At 32.6% G+C, this 25,000-nt stretch overlaps 1 protein-coding gene across 5 annotated transcripts in view; it reads left to right on the top strand.

Annotated features, from left to right (window-relative positions):
* Window positions 1-25,000, top strand: part of dpyda (dihydropyrimidine dehydrogenase a) — a 384,430-nt gene that overhangs the window by 130,644 nt on the left and 228,786 nt on the right. For 3 of the 5 annotated variants that reach the window (XR_012399471.1, XM_073940926.1, XM_073940927.1), the window contains 3 exons: window positions 1,591-1,698; window positions 5,918-6,087; window positions 12,655-12,865. Coding sequence is in view for 2 of the 5 variants with exons in the window: in XM_073940926.1 (XP_073797027.1) it covers window positions 1,591-1,698; window positions 5,918-6,087; window positions 12,655-12,865 (489 nt within the window). In the remaining 3 variants the exon portion in view is untranslated. The remainder of the gene's footprint in view (window positions 1-1,590; window positions 1,699-5,917; window positions 6,088-12,654; window positions 12,866-25,000) is intronic. The other 2 variants (XR_012399472.1, XM_073940928.1) reach the window with 1 other exon arrangement.

Here is a 25,000-nt window from a genome sequence, read left to right on the forward strand (position 1 = left end):
GTCCGTCCGTCCATCCACCCATCCATCCATCCATCCATCCATCCATCCATCCATCCATCTATGTATCTATCAATCTTTCTACATGTCTACATCTCAATTCATCCTTCTATGCATCTTCCTATTTATTATTTTGTCCATCCTTTTATCCACCCGTCCATCTATCCATCCCTTCATGTTTGTCTTTCGTCATGTCTGCCTCTGCAATTGTTGATTTATCTGTCATTCTATGTTTATCCATCCATATCCATCCATATCCATCCATCCATCCATCCATCCATCCATCCATCCATCCATCCATCCATCCATCCATCCATCTATCCATTTATCCATCTGCCAATTTACTATATGTATCTATCATTCATCCTTCTAAATTTCTACATCTCAATTCATCCTTCTGTCCATCTTTGTATTTATCCATCCTTCCATCCATCCATCCATCCATCCATCCATCCATCCATCCATCCATCAGTCAGTGTGTCTGTCTTTCACATGTCTGCCTCTCCATCCATCCATCCATCCATCCATCCATCCATCCATCAATCCATCCATCCATCCATCCATCCATCCATCCATCCATCCATCCATCCATCCACCCATCTGTCAGTTTAACTAAATGTATCTATCATCCATCTTTCTACATGTTTACATCTTAATTCATCCTTCTATCCAGCTTTGTATTTGTTCTCCTGTCCATCCTTTTATCCACCCTTTTATCCATCATCCATCCATCCATCCATGCATCCATCCATAAACCCACCCACCCATCCATCCATTTGTTTGTGTGTTTGTCTTTATAAAAGTCTGCCTCTCCATCCATCCATCCATCCATCCATCCATCCATCCATCCATCCATCCATCCATGCATCCATCCATCCATCCATCCATCCATCCATTTATTTACCAGTCTTTCAATTTAACTATATGTATCATCCATGTTTTTACCTCTACATATTAATTAATTCTTCTTTCCAACTTTCTATTTATCATTCTGTCTATCCATCCATCCATCCATCCATCCATCCATCCATCCATCCACTCATCCATCCATCCATCCATCCATCCATCCATTTATCCATTCGTCTGTGTGTCTTTCTTCATGTTTGCCACACACTTATCCACCCACCTATCCATCCATCCATCCATCCATCCATCCATCCATCCATCCATCCATCCATCCATCCATCTGTTAATTTAACTATATGTATCTATCATCCATCTTTCTACATGTCTACATCTCAATTCATCCTTTTATCCATCTTTCTATTGATCCTTCTGCCCATCCTTTTATCCATCCCTCTATCCATCACCCATCCATCTATCCATCCATAATATAAATCATTCTATTTGTCATAATAAAAATTGTTCCATCCCTTCATCCATTGTTCTGTTTATGTCTTATAATGACTTTCATCTCTTTGTCCCTCTGTCTGTTCTATACTGCAATGTAAAAGAAAAATAGTTTGCGCATATCAACTGTATAAAGTAACATAAGGAGCATGTCCTTATTATGGTTGCTTTTTATTTCGTATTGATTTACATAAAGTGAAGGGGACATTTTTCTGAAGCTCATGTCTGTCTGATTTAACACAGGTCTTCCTCAAGCTAACAGACACAAGCTGTTTGATGGCCTCAGCACAGAACATGGCTTTTACACTTCAAAGGACTTTCTCCCACTTGTTGCAAAAGCCAGTAAACCAGGTAAACATAAATAAATAAATAAATCAATAAATGTAAAAAAAAACTTAATATTGTTATTCTTTTTTTTTGTTTTATTTTATTTTATTTGTATTTTTGTTAATATTTTATTTAGTTGGATATAAGTTATATATTGTTATATTAGTTTTACTTAGTTTTAATTTAATTATATACACAATTTAAAAATCCCCTGAATATGCTATTAAATTCATAAATATCATGTAAAATAAAAATGTATTACTTATATTTAAATAATATATAATAGAATAATACATTAATTAAAATTTGCTTTAACATTTACTCTTTATTTATTTTTTCAGTGCAATGCCATGATAATAATCACACAGTACTATTGGGCATTATGTTATAATATTTATAAACCATACACAGCAATTATCATTCCAGATAGTTGACACATGCTGAGACTTCCTAAATATAATCCAGCTGTTTTGGCTTCAGCGTGTTATACTTATTCACTAGCATATGAAGAAGGGTAGAACATTATATAGTATGCGATGCTGGAAATAATTGCTATTTCTGAAAGTATATCTGAATAATCGAAAAGAACAGAAAAGAGGATGAGAAGTTTTTGTTCCTGCTCTCCAGATTAATGGGGGTTTAGACTTACAACATTGGCATCAGAATCAAATGAAAATGGAAATTTGGGGGGAAAGAACCTGATTGAATGAATAAAACCCTGGTAATGAATAAATCTTAATCCAATGTGCCGTTGTGGCTCTTACTGTAACTCGCTGCATTAAGGCAGGTGGCCAAGGATTTAATGAAATAGGAAAGTCTGATTCTTTACAAGCATTCGAGGCGTCTCAATAAAATACTGCAGATTTATTTTTACATATGCAATATTATGATGATAATCCACTAAAATTGGCTGAATATGACCTGAGTGTGGCTACAGATGAGATGATCACACTGTAACTTTTTGATATTCATCAATAATTCATATTGTGCACAGTTATTAATATGAGATATGTTCAAATATATCAAATATTTAATCCTAGATGTCTATAATAATAATAATAATAATAATAATAATAATAATAATAATAATAATTCATTCATTTTCTTTTTGGCTTAGTCCCTTTATTAATCCGTGGTCACCATAGCTGAATGAGCCGCCAACTTTCAAACTCCACACAAGAAGCAAGAAACACCAACTGACCCAGCCGAGGCTCCAACTAGTGACCTTCTTGCTGTGTGGCGATATCACTACCTACTGCGCCACCATGTAGCATAATAATAATAATATTAATAATAATAATAATATTAATAATTATATTATTATTATTATTAACATTATTATTATTTCTATTATTATTATTATTATTATTATTATTATTATTATTATTATTATTATTATTATTATTATTATTGTTATTATTATTGTTATTATTATTACTTTTAGCTGATGCCATATTGATAGTGTAGTAGTATAGCATTTATTACTGTATTATTACAAGTGATATTCAAAACAATGTTTTTAATATAAATATTATCATAATATATTAAAAAAGATAAAATATTTAATATTGCTTGACAGTATTATTATTATTATTATTAATATTGCAATAAAATATCTATGTTTCCTTATATATTGTTATATTATTTTTCTATATTTTACTGTTCTATATTTTGTTAATCAAAATATGTATATAACATTAAAGAAAGTAATAATATAGATAATAATATAAATGATGATGATGATGATGATGATGATGATTCTTCTTGGTTTTGTTCTTGTTTTTGTTATTAATTAATTATATTATTTTCATGCTTTAATGTCACTTAAATATTTATATTTCATTATATAATGTAATATTAATATTTTTCTACATTTTTTTATATTTTTTGTAACTATACAAAATGACATAAAATAACACAATTATTATATTATATTATATTATATTATATTATATTATATTATATTATATTATATTATATTATATTATATTATATTATATTATATTATGTTATGTTATGTTATGTTATGTTATGTTATATATTTTATGATATTATTAATTTATTCATTCATTTTCTTTTTGGCTTAGTCCCTTTATTAATCCAGGGTCGCCACAGTGGAATGAATCGCCAACTTATTCAGCACATGTTTAACGCAGCTGATGCCCTTTCAGCTGCAATCCATCACTGGGAAACATTCATACACATTAATTCACCCACAAACAATATGAACAATTCAGCTTACCCAATTCACCTGTATCGCATGTCTTTGGACTATGAGGGAAACCGGAGCACACGGAGGAAACCCACGCGAACACAGGGAGAACATGCAAACTCATGTATTATATTATATTATATTATATTATATTATATTATATTATATTATATTATATTATATTATATTATATTATATTATATTATATTATTGTAAATGTTTATATATGTAATCTTGTGACCTTTAAAGATAACATCATCAAATTACCTGTACATTTTTCTTGTTATACTAGACTTTTGTTTTTTGTTTATTTATTTCTTTACCTTAAAGCAGCCAATCGAACGGTGTCTATCGCATGCTGAAATCACTCTCTTCAATATAATAGCAGTCAGTCTTATCACATCTAAAAATAAAAGCAGCACCGCAACAGGTGCGAAGTATGAAATTACTGATACAAGGACACTTCCGGGAAAAAAAAAAATGAAATCATAAAAACAACTAAGACAAAAGGATGAAGTGATCCAGCTTCTCACAGCAGCGGAATAATTTGATAGTGACGTGCTGTGAGGCTCCGAGATGCAATTTTACAGCACTTTACGAACAAGATCTGCTGAACTATTAAGTGAGAATTGTTCTATCAGCTTGTTAAGTTGTGAAGTATGTAATACTGTTTCCAAGTCCAAGACCTGATTCATTTCAAAACTCTCTCTCAATACCTGTATATGACCACTGTTTTAGTCATATCACACAAAATGATAATGATAATAATAATTATAATAATAATAATAAAACAGCTATTATTATTATTATTACTATTATAATTGTTGTTGTTGTTGTTGTTATTATTATTATTATTATTATTATTATTATTATTATTATTATTATTATTATTATTATTATTATTATAATTATCATTACTATTATTGTTGTTGTTATTTTGTACCTTTAGCTGATGCCTATTTGATAGTTAATAATAATCTACGTTATAAATAAATAAATAAATAATAATAATAATAATAATAATAATAAAACTATTATTATTATTATTATTATTTTTCTTCTTCTTATAATAATAATAATAATAATTATAATAATAATAATAATTATTATTATTATTATTATTGTTACTATTATAATTGTTGTTGTTGTTATTATTAGTAGTATAATTATTTTGTACCTTTAACTGATGCCTATTTGATAATTATCAATAATTTACGTTATATAAAAAAAATAAAATAAATAATAATAATAATAATAATAATAATAAAACAGCTTCTATTATTATTGTTACTATTATAATTGTTGTTGTTGTTGTTGTTGTTGTTGTTGAGGTTGTTAGTATTATTAGTATTATTATAACTTTGTACCTATAATATATATTTTGTTATATATTATCAATAATAATAATAATGATGATAATAATAATAATAATAATAATAGTAATAATAATAATAATAATAATAATAATAATAATAATAATAATAATAATAATAATAATACATATATTATTATTATTATTATTATTATTATTATTATTATTATTATTAGTTTTAGTATTAATATTAGTAGTAGTATCATTACTATTAGTAATATTATTATTATTGATCAGTCTTGTGACTGTTTTTAAATGTGCTCTATAAATAAATGAACTTGAACTTAAACTTGAACTCATCAAAACTTCATCAGTGTCTGTCTTTGTCTCTGACTGCAGTTTATCTGACAGAGTAAAAGAAGCAGACACACGTGAAAACAATGGGCGAGAAGAACCAGCTCGTTTGCATTTAAAGGCACTTAACTTACGTCTTGTAAAAATTGTTAAAATAGGAACACTTTAAATTTAATGAAATGCCCCAGAATCGAAACAACAAAATCAACCTGACATGTGATGTCCATTGAATTAAATATGATTCGAAAAGGTTAAATTGTATTCATTTTTTTATTAAACAATAAATACAATTATCTTCCATGCAGAAACAGTTTGATGATGTTTGCTGTTGTTTTTTTGTTTTGTTTTTGTGTGGGTGTGTTCAGGGATGTGCGGTTGTGTCTCTGCTCTGCCTGATCTGTGTGGGACTGTGATTGTTCTGGGTGCTGGAGACACGGCTTTTGACTGTGCCACGTCTGCCCTTCGCTGCGGAGCCCGCCGGGTGTTTGTGGTCTTCAGAAAGGGGTTCACTAACATACGAGCAGTTCCTGAGGAGGTGAGAAAGATAATAAACCAGGTAGACAATTATAGCAGACTATGCAGCATGTTTGCACTTTGTTTTAACTACTTATTTAAAATGAGCTAAAGCAGCACAATTCTTAAGTTTTGTCTTGAATTTTTGAGTTTGTTTATTCCAATTAAATTTGTAAAAACTAATAAGCTAACTTAATTCTTTCATGTTGTCCCAAACCAAATTGACTGTGTGAAGCCCAGCATTTTTTACAGTGTAGCTGAGGTATTTGGTATTTGTTATGTTTTCTTTTTGTTTTGTTTTTTGATACCACAGATATCCAAATTTGATAACCTCATACATTTGAAGGCAGAATGATTAGCCATCCTGTGATTTTGACATTCAACAGAGAAAGAACATTTTAAAAAAAATATTTTCTATCATTTTTTTTCCTTATGGGAGTGTCTTTTTTCTTATTTTATTTTATTTTATTTTATTTTATTTTATTTTATTAAAATAAATTATTTATTTTATTTTAATTATATATATATATATATATATATATATATATATATATATATATATATATATATATATATATATATATATATATATATTATGATATGGTTATGATGTCAGAGGCTATATATATATATATATATATATATATATATATATATATATATATATATATATATATATATATATATATATATATATATATAATTTCTTATTTTATTTAAATTCTATTTAATTGTATTATTTAATACTTTTTTTGTTTTTATTCAATTTTCTTTTCTTTTTTCTTTTCTTTTTATTTCATAATTATTTATATATATATATATATATATATATATATATATATATATATATATATATATATATATATATATATATATATATATATATATATATATATATATATATATTAGTTTTTTTATTAAATTAAATAAAATTTTATTTTATTATTTAATACAATTTTTTTTATTTTATTATTATTTTATTTTATTTTATTTTATTTTATTTTATTTTATTTTATTTTATTTTATTGTGTCAACAGTATGATAGTCCCCTGCTTTTGCAATTAAATTCATATGATAATATTATAACTAAAACATTTACATATTTTTATTTATATAATATATTAAAATATTAATAAAATTTAAAATTTAACAATTTAACTTCATACAAATTATACATTTCTGTACATATTAAAAAATATAAACAAACAAACAATAAATAAATAAATAAAATGCAATTTCTGTTTATATCATGTTTTATAATGTTGCTTTATTATTTTATTTATTTTAATTTAATAGTTTTATTGTTTAAATATTTAAATTAAACATTTAACACTTTAATTTTATATAAAGTATAAATTACATGCTAATGTTCATTACTTTATTAATTACTTTATTATTGAAACGACAAACTATAAAACAACAGTGAAAAAATAAATAAACAAACAAACAAACAAATAAATAAATGAATGTATTAATTAATGAATGAATGAATGAATAAAATTAAAATTTTAGTTAATAATGATTTATTTTATTTCAGATATGATATTAATTCACTTAAATAACGCTAGAAAAAGAAAACCGTAAATTTGAACAGAATACACTGATAAGATTAAGCACTATATAAGTTTGAGCACTATATGACTTTCCATACAATATTTCTAATCAGAACTTTAATTTAATTTAATTTAATTTAAACTTGCATTTAATTATTATTTTTTTCTCTCCCTCATGGTATACAGAAAAAAAAAAAAGATTACTAGCCTGAGAAGCTCAAACAAGCTGCGAATGGAGGAGAGTCAGAAAGTGAGAGAAAGAGAGTCAACATCAGGCAGACGAGTGAAGCTTATTAATATTTGGTGTGAGAGAAGTGTGAAGCAGAGATTTATGATGAACTCTCTCTCTCTCTCTCTCTCTCTCTCTCTCTCTCCCTCCCTCCCTCTCTCGTTTATTGCAGACTTGTCTTTGCTTTTAGGGGGAGATTATTGTCAATTGTCCTCCTGTTGAGTTTCAGATGGTTATGATGTCAGAGGCTAAATGTGTCACGATCGGCTCCATTTAGACAAAACGGCAGAATTATGTGCATCACGTCAGATGGACTAAGGAAGGTTTTTTTAAGCCACTAAATGTTTGAGACAGAGTAAAGGCATAGTGCTGTGCTAAAGTTTTTCTCAATGTTTTACTTAAACCAAATTACAATTAAAAATAAATACATATAAATAAACAAATAAATACATATAAATAAACAAACTAATAAATAAATAAATAAATTACTCCTTGTCAAATTTTAATTAATTAATTTTATTTTTTGTTTAATTATTTTTTGGTTTCACTTCATTTCATTTTTAATTGTTAATTAAATTTACTTTTTGTTTAATTTAAATTAATCTTTATTTCCTTAAATTTTGTTTAATTATTATTTTTTGTTTAATAATTTTTTTTTTGTTTTATTCATTTTTTGGTTAATTTAATTGAATGTTTAATTTAATTATGTTTTATTGTTTGCGGTTTAATTAATGTTTTTAATTGGTATTTTAATACATTTTTCGTAATTTATTTTTTATTTTAATTTAAATTTTATTAACTTAATCTTTAATTTTATACTTTTTGGTTTAGCTTAATTACATTTTTTGTTGAATTTATTTTTGTTAAGTTTTATTACATTTTTGTTTAATAAAATGTTTTTTATTAGTTTTTTGTTTAATTTAATTTAATTTAATGTTTAATGTAATAAAAATATTATTATTTTGATTAAGTTAATTGTTTTAATAGTTAATTAAATTAAATTTTTGTAATATATTTTTTGTTTAATTAAATATTTAATTTCATAATTTTTTGTTTAATTGAATTCTATAATATAAAATTTTAAAAATATTTTTGTTTAATTTATTTACTTTTTTGTTTATTGAATTTTTTTGATAATTGGTTTTGTTTTATTTAATGTTAAATTTAATTAACTAATTTACTTTTTATTTTTTATTTTTATTTAATTATTGTTTAATATTTTTTTATTTAATTTAACTTAATAAACTTAAATTTCTTTTTGCTTGATTTTACTGTTTACATTAATTTATTTTGTAATTGTTAATTTAATACTTTTTTGTTTATTGTAATTAAGCTTGTCATTTTATTAAATTGTTGTTTAATTATTTTTTGTTTAATTTATTTGTAATTATAGATTAACAATTAACAAACAATTAACAATTAATAAACATAAAACTCTATCCCTAACTCAGCCTAATAGTTGAGCCCGAGCAAGCCAGCACAAAGCCACAATGCTGTATTTGCACCATTCAGCTCATAAAAGTTGGACTTCAGCTCAAAAAAAAAAAAAAAAAAAATCACACACTTTACCTTCAGTTCTTATTCACACATAGTTCTTCACATCGCCCACAACATTAGGACAAAGTACGGTAAAGTGCTGTAATTATTCACATCTGTTTACACTCTCCACTGAAGACTCTCTGCTAATACGACCGCCATCATCTTCAACTCATTAAAGCTGTTTATAAGCTATATTAAGTTTAAGACTCCTGTAGGCGTACATAATCAGAACAGAGCGTTTGCTTGTGCATTGACGTGAACTGAGACCATTTTTGGAAACGTAGTAATAGGAAAATAGAATTGTCACCGCACGACTACATTTTCGCTTCAGGTGATTCAAACGCCCTTTTCATCTCTCTGCTTTTTCTGTAACCAAAAAGAAAATCTTCTGTAAACTTTCTGAGTAGTGCTTGATGTTTTTTAACGAGGTACAGCGCTCTCATAATCAGCCTCTTCATTATCTCATGGCCGGATGAAAGATATGACCTTTGCCGGTTGTTGTTATGTGCACTAACATCACACTCGTTTTGAAACGCACTTGAAGCAGAAGTTCAGCCAAAAAGAAAGCAGTATTTACTCACTCTCATGTTGTGCAGAATCTCTGTGACTTTCTCTTTTTTATGAGGGATGTAAAATATGTTTAAATAATCTGCTTATAATCAGCTCAGTGTTTATATTAATATTAATGTGTTGCTAGTTTGACATACATGAATCAAATGCTTAATTGAGAGTAAATATTTAAAGTTAAATAGAGACTCACTCTGAGTGGATTAGTTTAATCAGTGAGATGGTAACAGCAGACTCACTCTGATCGGATCATTTGAATCAGTAAATCCTTAACTGGAGACTTGCTCTGATCAGATCATTAGAATCATTGAATCCTTAGCTGGAGACTCACTCTGTGTGAATCATTTGATTCAGTGAATCATTAACTGGAAACTTAAACACTCTGAATGAATCATTTGAATCAGTGAATTCTTAAGTAGAGACTCACTCTGTGTAAATCATTTGAATCAGCGAATCCTTAATTGGATTCTCCCTCTGAGTGAATCATTTTAATCAGTTAATTATTTACTGAGGACTTGCTCTAAGCGAGTCATTTGAATAAATGAATCCTTAACTGGAGACTCATTCTGAGTGAATCTTTTGAATTAGTGAATCCCTAACTGGAGACTCGCTCTAATCCAGGGGTCACCAATCCTGTGTTTAACGCATGGCTGGCATAAATAGACATTGGTGTTTCTGTGAAAGATGTGTTTTACCTGAGGTGTAGCTCTAGTTGTGAATAGAGAAAGCGCTGTAGTGCTCGTCTAGTGGTGATTTCTGCATGGCAATCATTGACCAGCAGCCCTTGGTCGCTGATGTACTCTCCATTTATGCATTTGGTACCGGAGGAGAGCGCCACCACTTGAGCATGTCTCAGATCCAGGCCTGATCAAAACACACAAACACAGGAAGTCAACACACAACAACATAATAACAGTGGAATTGAGTTTAGTGGCATCACTTTAGTGGATCAGTTGGCATTTCTGTGTGGAGTTTGCATGTTCTCCCCGTGTTGGTGTGGGTTTCCCTGCAGGGTTTAGCTCCAACTTGCCTCAACAAACCTGCCTGGATGTTTCAAGTATACCAAGTAAGACCTTGATTAGCTTGTTCAGGTGTGTTTGATTAGGGTTGGAGCTAAAATCTGCAGGACACCGGCCCTCCAGGAACAAGTTTGGTGACCACTGCTCTAATCAGTTCATTAGAATCAGTGAATCCTTGACTGGAGACTCACTCTGTGTGAATCATTTGAATCAGCAAATCCTTAACTGGAGACTAAAACACTCTGAATGAATCAATTGAATTATTGAATCCTTTACTGTAGACTCGCTCTGAGGGAATCATTTAAATCAGTGAATCCTTAATTGGAGACTCATTCTGAGTGAATCATTTGAAACAGTCAATCCCTAACTGGAGATTCACTCTGACCAAATAACTTTAATCAGTGAATTATTTACTGGAGACTTGCTCTGAGCGAATCATTTGTATTAGTGAACCCTATATTGGAGACTTACTCTGAGCAAATCATTTGAATCAGTGAATCCTTAACTGAAGACTTGTTCTAAAGGAATCATTCAAATCAGTGAATCTTTAACTGAAGACTTGTTCTGAGCAAATCATTTGAATCAGTAAATCTTTAACTGGAGACTCGCTCTGATTGGATAATTTGAATCAGTGAATTATTAACTGGGGACTCACTCTGTATCATTCAGATTAGTGAATTCTTAACTGGAGACTTGCTCTGAGTGAATTATTTGAATCAGTGAATCCTTAACTGGAGACTTGTTCTGAATGAATAATTTAAATCAGTGATTTTTTTAACTAGAGACTTGTTCTGAGCAAATAATTTGAATCAGTGAATATTTAACTGTAAACTCACTCTGATTGAATCATTTAAATCAGTTAATACTTAACTGGAGACTTGCTCTGAGCGAATCATTTGAAACGGTGAATCCTTAACTGGAGACTCACTCTGATCTGATCATTTGAATCAGTGAATCCTTAACTGGAGACTCAATCTGATCGGATCATTTGAATCAGTGAATTATTAACCGGAGACTTACTCTGATTGTATTGTTTAAATCAGTGAATCCCTAACTAGAGACTTGCTCTGAGTGAATCAGTAAATGCTTAACTGTAGACTTGTTCTGAGCAAATCATTTGAATCAGTAAATCTTTAACTGGGGAATCACTCGGATCGGATCATTTGAATAAGTAAATCTTTGACTGGAGACTGACTCTGATCGGATCATTTGAATCAGTGAATTATTAACTGGAGACTTGCTCTGATAGTAACATTTAAATCAGTGAATCCTTAACTGGAGACTTCCTCTGAGCAAATCATTTGAATCATTGAGTCTTTAACTGGAGACTCACTCTGACCGGATCATTTGAATCAATGAATCCTTAACTGGAGACTTGCTGTAATCTGAATATTTGAATTAGAGAATATATACACAATTATTAGAGTACAATATTATGCTTTAGAAAGTAGGGTAGCAAAGTAAAAGTAAAGCTTTTCCAAAATTGAAATACTCTGGTACCACAAATGCTTTAAACTTGTATTTGAAAACAGCAGTGAATCAAAAAAAACTTGCCCACCACTGCAGCTGAGTTATATATGAAATGAGTTCCCTAGAGTTCTGCATGTGAAGCAAGATTTTTTTTTCTGAGAAAAAAATAGATATTGAGTAAATGATTTGTTCTATTTTAATGATGTGTTTAGATGGAGCTTGCGAAAGAGGAGAAATGTGAGTTCCTGCCGTTTCTGTCTCCTCGTGAGGTGTTGCTGAAGGGAGGTAGAGTGCACGGGATGGAGTTCTGTCGAACTGAGCAAACAGAGTCTGGTCAGTGGGTAGAGGATGAGGAGCAGATCATACGACTGAAGGCTGACTTTATCATCAGTGCTTTCGGCTCCATGATGAAGGACCCTGCTGGTGGGCTTTTTATTACAGATTCACATTAAATCATCCAGAGTGTGAATTCAGTGTTTTCTGCAACATACTGAAGTGTGCATATTTTTCGATTGTCTTTAAATTAGTTACATACAAGCATTTTCATGCATTAAGTTGAATTATTACATTGCTACAAATTATTAATTATACAGGGGGGAAAAAGTATTGAACATGTCACCATTTTTTTGAGGAAACATTTTTAAGGGGGCTGTTGACTTTAAATTTTTCCTGGATGTTGGTAACCACCAAAGAAATCTATATATACAAAGAAAGCAAATCTAATTTGTTTACAAATTAAGGTATGCGTAATAAAATGAAATGACAGAGGGAAAAAGTATTGAACACATGAAGAAAGGGAGGTGTAAAAAGGCAGGGAAAGCCCAGACAGCAGCTAAAGTAGTTCTTCAGCAACCCTCTGCCCTTCGTCATTGTAAATGAATATTAGCTGCTTTAGTTCAACATTTACATTACCAGGATGATGAAGATGAAACCAGAGTGGACATTTTTAGCAAGAAAATTATTTAAAACACAGCCAAGCAAACTCTCTAATGCTTTCAGAGAAAGAAAATCAAGCTGTAGAATGGCCCAGTCAATCACCTGACTTAATTCCAATATCAAATACAAAATAATGAGACCCACAGAATTCATCAAGATTTTTTCCTTAAGATTTTTTTTTTTTTTAAAGGAATAAATCCCCCTAATATTATTCTTGACTCGGTACAAACTAGTTTGTGTTCTGTTGAACACAAAAGAAGATGTTTTGAAGAATGTTGTAAACCAATAACCGTTGACTTCCATAGTAATTGCTTTTTTTAACAACAGGTTTCCTACATTCTTCAAAATATCTTCTTTTGAGTTCAACAGAACACAAACTGGTTTGATTCCTTTAAAAATAAAAATCTTGATGTAAAAATCTTGATGAATTCTGTGGGTCTCATTATTGTGTATTTTATGTTCATTCATTCAAAAACTATTTTTTTATCTGGAGAGACTTACGAATTATTTTTATTTGCAAGTCATGGTATAATTTTTATCAAAAGTAAATCTTAAAATTCTATTTATATCTAATTTTATTATTGATGTCTTTTTCTTCTTCTTTTTTTTCTTTTTATTCTTCTTCTTCTTATTATTATTATTATTAATATTATTATTGATGATTATTGTTATAAACCTCGTTTTTTTATGGAAAAGTGATATTAGTAAAATGTTTGTAAAATTGTTTTTTTTTATATAGCTAGAGAAGCTTGTATGGTAATAAATTAATTTTTTTTAAATATCCTTGTTTGTGTTCAACAGAAGAAAAAAAAGGAAAAAAAGTGAACGTGTAATTTTACATGTTTGTGTAAATTATCCCTTTAAGAAGTTAAAATGCTATTAAAATGCCATAGAAATCTATTTCAGAAGACAAATATTTCCCCTTTATTTAGCTTTAAAAAAGTTTTTTGTACAGAGTAGAGACTAGATGTAGGAACAGTCCCAATGTGACAGTAAATTTGGTGAAAGTGTTTGTGGGCTGGACTCATTATGCTGTAAGTAAAGCCATCAGTGTTCTGAACGGCTGCCATTTTCAAATGGATGAGCTCCATGTTGTTGCTGTTGTTTCAGGGATTTATTCATTTGATTTAGGTCGAATTAGCTTGGCTGTCTTGCAGGGCCAGTGCTTTCTGATTAAGTAGTGAAGTGTGTAAGGGTAAATTTGGCCAACTATCCTAGGCCTCTGCTAATCCACTCCTTTACACATAACAAAGATTGACCATCACATGCATACATATGCAGAAAATACATATATAAATGCATTCATTATAATAAAAGTGGATTACAGGGGTGGTCTACTACAATATCATATTTTAAAGAGCCCCTATTATGGGTTTTTGAAAATGACCTTCCATGTAGTGTGTAACACAGCTCTAAGTGAAGTGAAATATCCAGCTAAGGCTTAAATTTGAAAGCACACAGTTTTTAAAACTATTGATTCATTTATAAAAGAGTGCTTCAAATGAATCGTCTTGATAACGAGTCAATACTAAAATTAAGCCCCGCCCAACTATTGCACATGCAAACCCGGGACAATTTAAACCTGCGGCCCCGCCCACATACACTGTAGCAAAGAAAAAGAGGAAGACTAACACTGTAGCAGACGCCGGTTGAATTAAGTCGTGTGGACACTGTACTCAGCTGGATATTACTGGAAGTTTGAAGGAAAGTTAGTGCTATTTTCTCTACCGAAAATATGAAACTGTGAAGAGTCAATGATTGAGGTTTAATTTGGCAAAAATACCTCAGCATTATAGCCCTCATTTTTCTGACGAGGGTTTCATTAATCTACACGCTTACAACGGGGTATTCGTCGGCCGTTTGTTAAAGTACGGATCAGAAAAGACTATTGATGTATATGGGACTTTGTCAGAGCTAAACAGGAACTTTACTGTGGATAAGTTTCTTCCTCCATTTCACAAGTGTAAGTAAGTGCGATTAAAATGGTTGCCTCCTTGTTTTCTCTAGCTTGCAAATTATGTATGTAATTGTGTTTTGTTACTTGTAACCAGTGTTGGGCAAGCTACTTAAAAAATGTAGTGAGCTATGAGCTACTCTACTTAAAATGTAGCTTAACTACACTAAAAGCTCTACCCCCTGGGAGATGTAGCAAGCTAAGCTAAAAGCTACATGGCAAAAGTAGCTTAGCTACATCTCTATTTTTTACAATTTTATTTTTAAATCAAAGCAGCTTAAATCCAAGTCAATCATATCTTAGTGATCAATAAAACTGTCAATAAAACATATAAGGCATAATAGTTCAGTTCCTCTTGAGGGAGGGCTTTCGGAGGAACTAGGATTGTCGTGTTAGCAGAGTAGCTGCATAGAATCAAAGTAAGATATATGAAAATAACGTGATTTCCTACAAGTGAAGCATGAGCACAAATTGCTTTGCTTCTTTTAAACACAACCAAGCCTTAAAAATACACTGTGGACCGCCCCTTTAATAAATATGATGTATTATTTAATACATATTACAATATTTATATTAACATAGCTTTGATAATGAAAACTCATTAAGGAATGTAATACTGGTCAATAACTGATAATTGCATTTTGTCTATATACATATTGATATTATGAGAACTTTCTTTGAGTGAAAAACTATGTAAAGGCTAAAGAAATATTAAAAAAGTAAATAAATTTTTTTTATTAGTTTCAAGTGAAAAAGATAATTAAATGATTGTGAATGTTGCTAGTGTTTGAAACTTCTTATTTAAATTGCAAATTTATATATCACAATTTTACCTTTATTTTTCAAAGCTGAATCTGTCTCACAATCACAATTTAAAGTGTGTAAGTTTTGCCCTATGCAGTGTATTCGACTACACTTCTCATATTTGTGAACACAATTTAACACATTACAGTATATTCCATATTTCATCTTCAAATCGCACATGTATAAAACAAAGTTATGTCATAAAGTTTATCTTATTTCTCGCATTTGTGAATTCTAAACCAACCTCTGTCTTTAGATGTGACCTGTCTTTGAATGCGCTTTATGCAGTTACTAAATGGAGATCTTCTTAAAACTGAGTGCGAATGAATTAGCATTGGGCTCCTGCAGTCAGTCCTCTCAGAGCAAACGCGAGTCATTACCACACAGTTACAACCGAAAATTATTCCTGGACACTCTCAGTGACGTGATTACGGGGTGAAGAGAGAGCCTGTGTGTCCATTAGACTGAGAGTCACCAGCGTTCAACTCACCATCTTCATTTCAGCCGTATAATTATCTGTTCGCTGAGTCCCTGAACTGTGACCGGTAGCAGTCGGTGAAATACACTGCATTTATAGCGTCCTTTAAAAACTGTGCTTGTTTTTTTATTATTAAAAATTTATTTAAAAAAATCACTAAACACAAAAACTAATCTTAACTTAGTCCTGACTTGTGTTTCCGACTTGTTGCTCTTTAGTACTGACAGGCGTGGTCAGGTATGTGTGATCACAGCATGGCATTTAGGTGGTAAAATTAACTGAATGATTATGAGTTGATTACAATTACCAGAAAATCCTAGCAACCACCTAGGACACTTTTAAAACACAAAGTAGCTGTCTAGCAACAGTAGAGAACAGTTTGATAACTGTCTAGCAATCATTCAAAGTACCCTTGCAACCACAAAGCAACATCCTAGCAACCACACTGAAAAATCTAAAATAATAGGAAAACCCCATCAACCACTGTTGCAACACTCTTGTAACCAGAAAATCCTAGCAACTGCCTATGACCTGATTAGAACACACAGTAACAATCACTTGAAGTACCCTAGCAACCACATAGCAACACCCTAGCACCCACACAGAACAACCTAAATTATATAGGAACCCCCTATCAACCACCGTTGCAACTCCAAAAATCCTATCAACTGCATAGGACCTGATTAGAAAACATAGTAACTGCCTAGTAACAGCAGAGAACAACACAATAACTGTCAATCAATCACTTAAAGTACCCCAGCAATCACATAGCAACATCCTAGCAACCACGCAGAGCAACCTAAACATATAGGAAAATCCTCAAACAGGATTGCAGCACCCTAGTAACCAGAACATACTAGAAACTGCCTAGGACCTGATTTAAACACATAGTGACTACCTAGCAACAGTAGAGAGCAACATAATACCTGTAACTGTCAAGCAATCTATTTAAGTACCCTAGCAACCCCATAGAACAACCTAAAACATATAAAAAAAACCCTATCAACCACCATGGCAACAGGATAGGAACCAGAAAATCCTTGGTAACTATAAAATCCTAGAATCTGCCTAGGACCTGATTAGAACACATAGTAACTGCCTAGCAACAGCAGGGAACATTGTAATCACTGTCCAGCAATCACTCCAAGTATCCTAGCAACCGAATAGCATTGTCCTAGCAACCACAAATAACAACCTAAAATATATTGGAAAACCCTATCAACCACCATTGCAGCACCCTAGTAACCAGAAAATCCGTGGTTACCAGAAAATCATAGCAACAGCCTAGGACCTGATTAGAACATTTATTAACAGGCTAGCAACCAAATAAAACTGCCTAATAAATTTCTAAGAATCACTCTAAGTACCCTATCAACCGCATAACAACATCCTAGTAACCACACAGAACAACTTATATATATATATATATATATATATATATATATATATATATATATATATATATATATATATATATATATATATATATGACTGTCCTAGCAAACACATAACAACCACTAGGGTATGTGGTTACCATAGCAACCACATAGCAGGTACAGCAACCTAGCTACCACACAGAATCACCTTATTAGCCAACTAGAATAGCCTAGTAACTGCCTAGGAACCATCTTATCAACCACATAGAAGACTATAGTAACATCTTAGAAAAACCCTGCCAACCACATATAATACCTTAGCTACTACATAGCAACACCCTAGCAACCACACAGAGCAACCTAAAACATCTATAATCCAACCTCACATACTACCCCAGGAACCCTAGCAACACCAAATATCTACATAGAAACTGCCTATCAACCACGATACAATGTAACAAAGACATAGCAACCACCTAACAATGTTGCTGGTGGATCCTAGCAAATGGCGCTACACAGAATACACTAGCAAATACAGTACATAGCAACACCCTACCAACCACACAGAGCAACCTAAAACATCTATGAATACCCTTGCAACTACATAGCAAAACACTAGTATAACCGACCCACACATAATACCCTAACAACCATTTTAGCAACACCCTAGCAACCACTCTGAGTACCCTAGCAATCTTAGCAACACCGAATATCCACATAGCAACTGCCTAGCAACCACATGATACACTATAACAACCACATAGCAACAATATAACATTGTGCTGGTGGATCCTATCAAATGGCGCCACACAGAATACCCTTACAACTACATAGCAACACCCTAGGAACCACACAGAGCAACCTAAAAAAATCCATGAATACCCTTGCAACCACATAGCAAAACCCTAGTATAACCCAACCACACACAATACCCTAGCAACCCTAGCAACACCAAATAGAAACTGCCTAGCAACCACAATACACTGTAGCAATCACATAGCAACCACCTAACAATGTTGCTGTTGGATTCTAGCAAATGGCACCTCACAGAATACCCTAGCAACACTAGCAACACCAAATATCTACATAGAAACTGCCTAGCAACCACACACTACACTGCAACAATCACATTGCAACCATCTAACATTGTTGCTGGTGAATCTTATCAAATAGCGCCACACCGAATAACCTAGCAAGTAAATAGCAACACCCTAGCAAACACATAGAGCAACATAAACATCTATGAATACCCTTGCAACCACATAGCAAAACCCAGTATAACCCAACCACACATAATACCCTAGCAACAACTCTGAGTGCCCTAGCAAACCTAGCAACACCGAATAGCCACATAGCAACTGCCTAGCAACCACAAACTACACTGTAACAACTACAAAGCAACCGCCTAACATTGATGCTGGTGGATCCTAGCAAATGGCACCACACAGAATACACTACCAACAACATAACAACACCCTAGGAACAACACAAAGCAACCTAAAACATCTATGAATAATAGGGATGTAACGGTATTGTAAATACCGTCATACCGCAATATTAATTTTTTTCGATATTACCGAAGTCGCATGACTCGGTAAAACTATAGGTCTTCTGAGAAAATTTGCTCAGGCGAATGAAGCGAACGGGAGGTAGCGAAAACTACAATCCCCATCATCCCTTGCGGTCTGTTGTCGCTACAGATCCAGTAATGCGGAAATGGAGTGTGCTGCTAGAAGCGGGGATCAAAAAGAGCTGTAAAACTCTAAGGCCCCTTTTACAAGAGTGCGTTTTAGTTTTAAAACGGCGTTGTAGAATGAAAACGATCCGCGTCCACACTCGCGTTTTACCCAGCGTTTCTGAACAGCTCTCCGTCCACACCAAAACGCTGAAAACGCACATCACGTGACCACAGACACTCTCGGGCAAGCGCTCCAGCATTTCTACCCAGATGAGAGCTCTGCTTGTCGGACTGCTCATCAAGCATCTCCCGATGGATCTAATCTCACTATATTTGCTAAACGTGATATTTCATTCATGTTGTTGCCTTTATCTAACGACATAGGCCAATTCCCTGACTTTGGTCATTGGAATCTATTAAGTTACTTGTTCACGGGTAACATGTTTTGGTCAAGCGCAAAGATAAGTTAATGATTAATCCAGGTACATTGACTGATCGCTTGCCTTTATTTCCTACAATGTATAAACTTATTGTATGTTATACTTTTATAATTGTCGATTATTAAAACTGATATTCAGCAAAAGAGAGGGTGCGTTTCGTATTTTCACTGAAATTGAAAGGAGGTAGTTGTTATAGGCTCCGTTTTGTTATAAATATCCACACAGTGAAGATGACGCTCATATATGCAGCACGGCGCCTCAACATTTCTGCTGTCTGTTAAGTTGCTAATATTAAAAAGGAAATATGCAGTTCCTTAAATCATGTTTACATTTTATTGTTGAGAAAGTGAAACAACGTAGCCAAGGTGATGTGAATGAAGTTATAAAGTACACTGTTCCCTTTGAAGATTTTCGCGTGTCCTCGGTATGTTTTCCATATCAAACTGAGAAGGGGGAGACTACAGCCTTGATCAAACTTGCGAAGTCTTAACTTACAAGAAGAGGATGCGAGACTGAACTGTGTGTGGGCTACTTAATATTGAGGAAAAGCCCCAATCAGATAGGCGAACGTTTGCAGCCCTGCCTCCGTTTTCAGATGTCTCCGTCTTTCCCCATCCACACTGAGACGGAGCAGCAGCGTTTCAGAATGAAAACGGCCTCTCCAGCGTTTTCAAAAAGCTCCGTTTTCTGCGCTCGAGAAATAAGTCATATAAGTCATATCTCTCTTGTCCCAGAAACCTCAGTACCAAATGAGAGGTTTTTTTTTCTGTTGCAGGGGACATTGTAAATGCCCAGAGATACCAGCTTTTACCAGATTATATTTATATGATAATTTTCCTTTAAACCCATCTCTATCTAAGTGAGTGAGTGATTAAATGTTGAACGTGATGAGTTTTCAACAATACTAAATTAAAAACTTAATTTTTTTTTACATGGTTTAATATTTTTTTTGTTATTAAAATTGAAGTTCCTGTTTCAAAGCTTACAGATAGATGGCTAATTTGTATGTCATTGACACTTTTGGCACTTTTTTGGAGTATTTTCATAAGTTTTGTTTTTTCCTGTAAATGATTCAATAAATACCGTACCGTGACATTGATACCGAGGTATTACCGTACCGTGAAATTCTGATACCGTTACATCCCTAATGAATAACCTTGAAACCACATAGCAAAACACTAGTATAACCAAGCCACACATAAAACCCTAACAACCATATTAGCAACACCCTACAACCACTCAAGTACCTTAGAAAACCTAGCAACACTAAATATTCTCATAGCAACTGCCTAGCAACTACATAATACACTCTAATAACCACATAGCAACCATCTAACATTGTTGCTGGTGAATCCTACCAAAATGGCGCCACACAGAGTACCCTAGCAACTATATAGCGATCTTTCCTGGATGACGTGATAGACGTGGTTGGGTTTGTGTGATCACAGCATGACGTTCAAGTGGTGAAATGAACTCGGTTAACAGTTGATTAATATTCCGAATTGTTCAAATTCAATCATTTAATAACTGTAATCAGCAGACCTGCTAATTATTGGTGGACTGTGTGTTCACGGGCTGATGACAGAGTAGAACTTTTTTTTTTCTGACATGATTTTGAAGTCCGCTAATTAGATCAGGCTTCTAAAGGGCAGATCCGCTATGATTTTCAATTAGGGTTGCATTAAAAAAACAAGGTGTAATGTCACACAGAGAGCGTAGTGTCCAGGGCTGACTGAAGCTGACATGAGTTCACTATAATGAGATTCATCCCACCCACGCAATGAGTTTACTTGCTGACCAGCCCAGAGTAACACACACCGGCTAAAACCAAAGACTGCTTCAATAGCTGCAAACAATTTGTGTTTATTGAGTATCATAAGATCACTTGCAGTCAACATTATTTTGCATGTGAAATTGCTATAAAATTATTTTTTTACAGTGCAGTTAAAAAATCCTAATATTAAGAATTAATGTGGTAGTTTCATGTAATTGGCATCCGATTTATTGTGTAAAATTGCATCTTTGTATTCATTGTCATATGCAGTAATATATGTTTTTTTAATATATATTTTACAAATTACGTTTAACAGAGCAATTAACTTTTAACAGTAATTTTAAACCATTTTAGTATTATTGGCCCCCTTATGCAATATATATTTAAAATTGGCTAAAAAACAAAGGATTGTTATACAATGATTTGTCTAATTAAGCTTAAAAAAATGTACTAATTCGAAATATATGCATGTGATTAATATATATACAATATGTATATATATTATGTATGTATATTAGTGTGTATATATATATATATATATATATATATATATATATATATATATAAATGTTAGTATTATATGTATACAGTATATATATATATATATATATATATATATATATATATATATATATATATATATATATATATATATATATATATATGTGTGTGTGTGTGTGTGTGTGTATGTATGCATCTATATATACATCCATCTATTCATCCACCATCAATCCATCTATAGGTCCATTGATCCATCCATCCGTCCATCCATATATCTATCCAACTGCTCGCTAACGCAAGTTTCTAATAAGCCAATCACTTGGCAGCAACTCAATGCATTTAGGCATATCGACATGGTTAAGACAATCTGCTGCAGTTCAAACCGAGCATCAGAATGGGGAAGAAAGGTGATTTAAGGGACTTTAAACATGGCATGGTTGCTGGTGCCAGACGGGCTGGTCTGAGTATTTTAGAAACTGCTAATCTACTGGGATTTTCACGCACAACCATCTCTAGGGTTTACAGAGAATAGTCAGAAAAATAGAAAATATCCAGTTAGGGGCCTTTCTGTAGGCGCAAATGCATGAGGAGAATGTCCAGACTGGTTCCAGCTGATAGAAAGGCAATAGCAACTCAAATAACCACTCATTACAAATGAGATATGCAGAAGAGCATCTCTGACTGCACAACACATTGAACCTTGAGGCGGATGGGCTACAGCAGCAGAAGACCACATCAGGTGCCAATCCTGTCAAGACTGGGTTCTTGAACATGAAAATGAGTTCACTGTACTCAAATGGCCTCCACAGTCACCAGAACCCAATCCAGTAGAGCCCATAGGGATGTGGTGGAATGGGAGATTCGCATCATGGATGCCAAGAAGGATTAGAGCAGTTCTGAAGGCAAAGGGGAGTCCAACCTAGACCGTTTATTTTATTATTTTTTATTTTTTGCAAACATACAATCACAAACTAATCAGTTACTAGTATTTTCTATACTTATTTATTTGTATAAGCTCTGCATATTCCTCATAAGATGCTTTTTTAAAATGAAGTATTGAAAGACTTCCCACTGGCATCACTTCTCCCTCAGTCTTTGGACCTCATTTCAAAACATTCTCATTACTTCTATAAAGAAACGCATGTGTAGGCAGAATTTTTTTTGTGTTCAAAACTAATTGCAATCAACCATGGTCAACGAATCAGCCTTCATAACCACGAGCCATTTCACTCAAGTTTCCCTAATCATCATAAATAAACATGCTTTTATGTTTAGCGGCACATTCAGGCCTACAGCTTTTAGTATAATACATTATACTGATTATGTGTTTTATGATTTGGAATGGTGGTGGATAATACAGTATACATGTAATTATTAACACACCTGATTATAAGGTATTAGATTTATGTTATTATTGAATATATATTCCACAAACATCACCGCAGTGCAATTACGCCCGTAGGACCCCCTTGTTTGCTCCTGTAATTTCTTAATTTTTTTCCTCCATGTAATGCAGTTGTTTGTCCTCACCTTGAATTTAGCACCTCTGGTTGTTTCTTAAGTATTATTAGTGCTTTTGTACGATGTCTGACCTGCTTGCGGCATCTGTGGGAACATGTTAAACATCAGGACAGGTCCGCACAGCAGGAGAGGGTTATCATTATTAGCAATTAGTCTACAAGGTTAATTAAAGCACAGCAAATCACCTCGTAGCAGGAGCAGGAAATAGTGTACTTGACCAAAAGCCAGCGAGTGTATTTTCACAGAGAGATTTTAGGGAGGTTATTGTGTCTGATGAGGGTTTTGTGCGTTTATTTTGTCTATCCATCCATCCATCTAGTTCTCTCTATTGTTAAATGTTTTATCCTGTCTAACATTCAATAAAACATTAAATCCATCTATCGATACATACATCCATCTATCCACCCACCTACCTATCTACCTGCCTCCCTACCTACCATCCCACCTGTCGTTCCATCCAGCATTCCATCCATCTTTTTTCATTCCATCCATCCAGCCACTATTTCATCCATTCATCTTTCTATCATTCCATCCATCCATCCTTCCATTCATCCATCCATCTTTCTATCATTCCATCCATCCTTCCATCCATCCATCCATCCATCCATCCATCCATCCATCCATCCATCCATCCATCCATCCATCCATCCATCCATCCATCCATCCATCCATCCATCCATTCATCCATGCATCCAACTATCTTTTGGTCTGTTGGTCCATCCATCTATCTATTGGTCCATCCATCCATCATTCTATCATTCCATCCATCCATCCATCCATCCATCCATCTATCCATCCATCCATCCATCCATCCATCCATCCATCCATCCATCCATCCATCTATCTTTTGGTCCATCCATCCATCCATCCATCCATCTTTTGGTTCATTGGCCCATCCCTCCACCCATCCATCCATCTATTAGTTTGTTGGTCCAACCATCCATCCATTAATCCATCAATCCATGTATTGCTCCATTGGTCCATCCATCTATCCATCTATCCACTATCAATCCATCTATTTGATCCATTGATCCATTCATATATCCATTCATCCATCCATCCATCCATCCATCCATCCATCCATCCATCCATCTAT

Source organism: Danio rerio, chromosome 24 (assembly GCF_049306965.1).
Source record: "Danio rerio strain Tuebingen ecotype United States chromosome 24, GRCz12tu, whole genome shotgun sequence".
Classification (NCBI taxonomy): domain Eukaryota; kingdom Metazoa; phylum Chordata; class Actinopteri; order Cypriniformes; family Danionidae; genus Danio; species Danio rerio.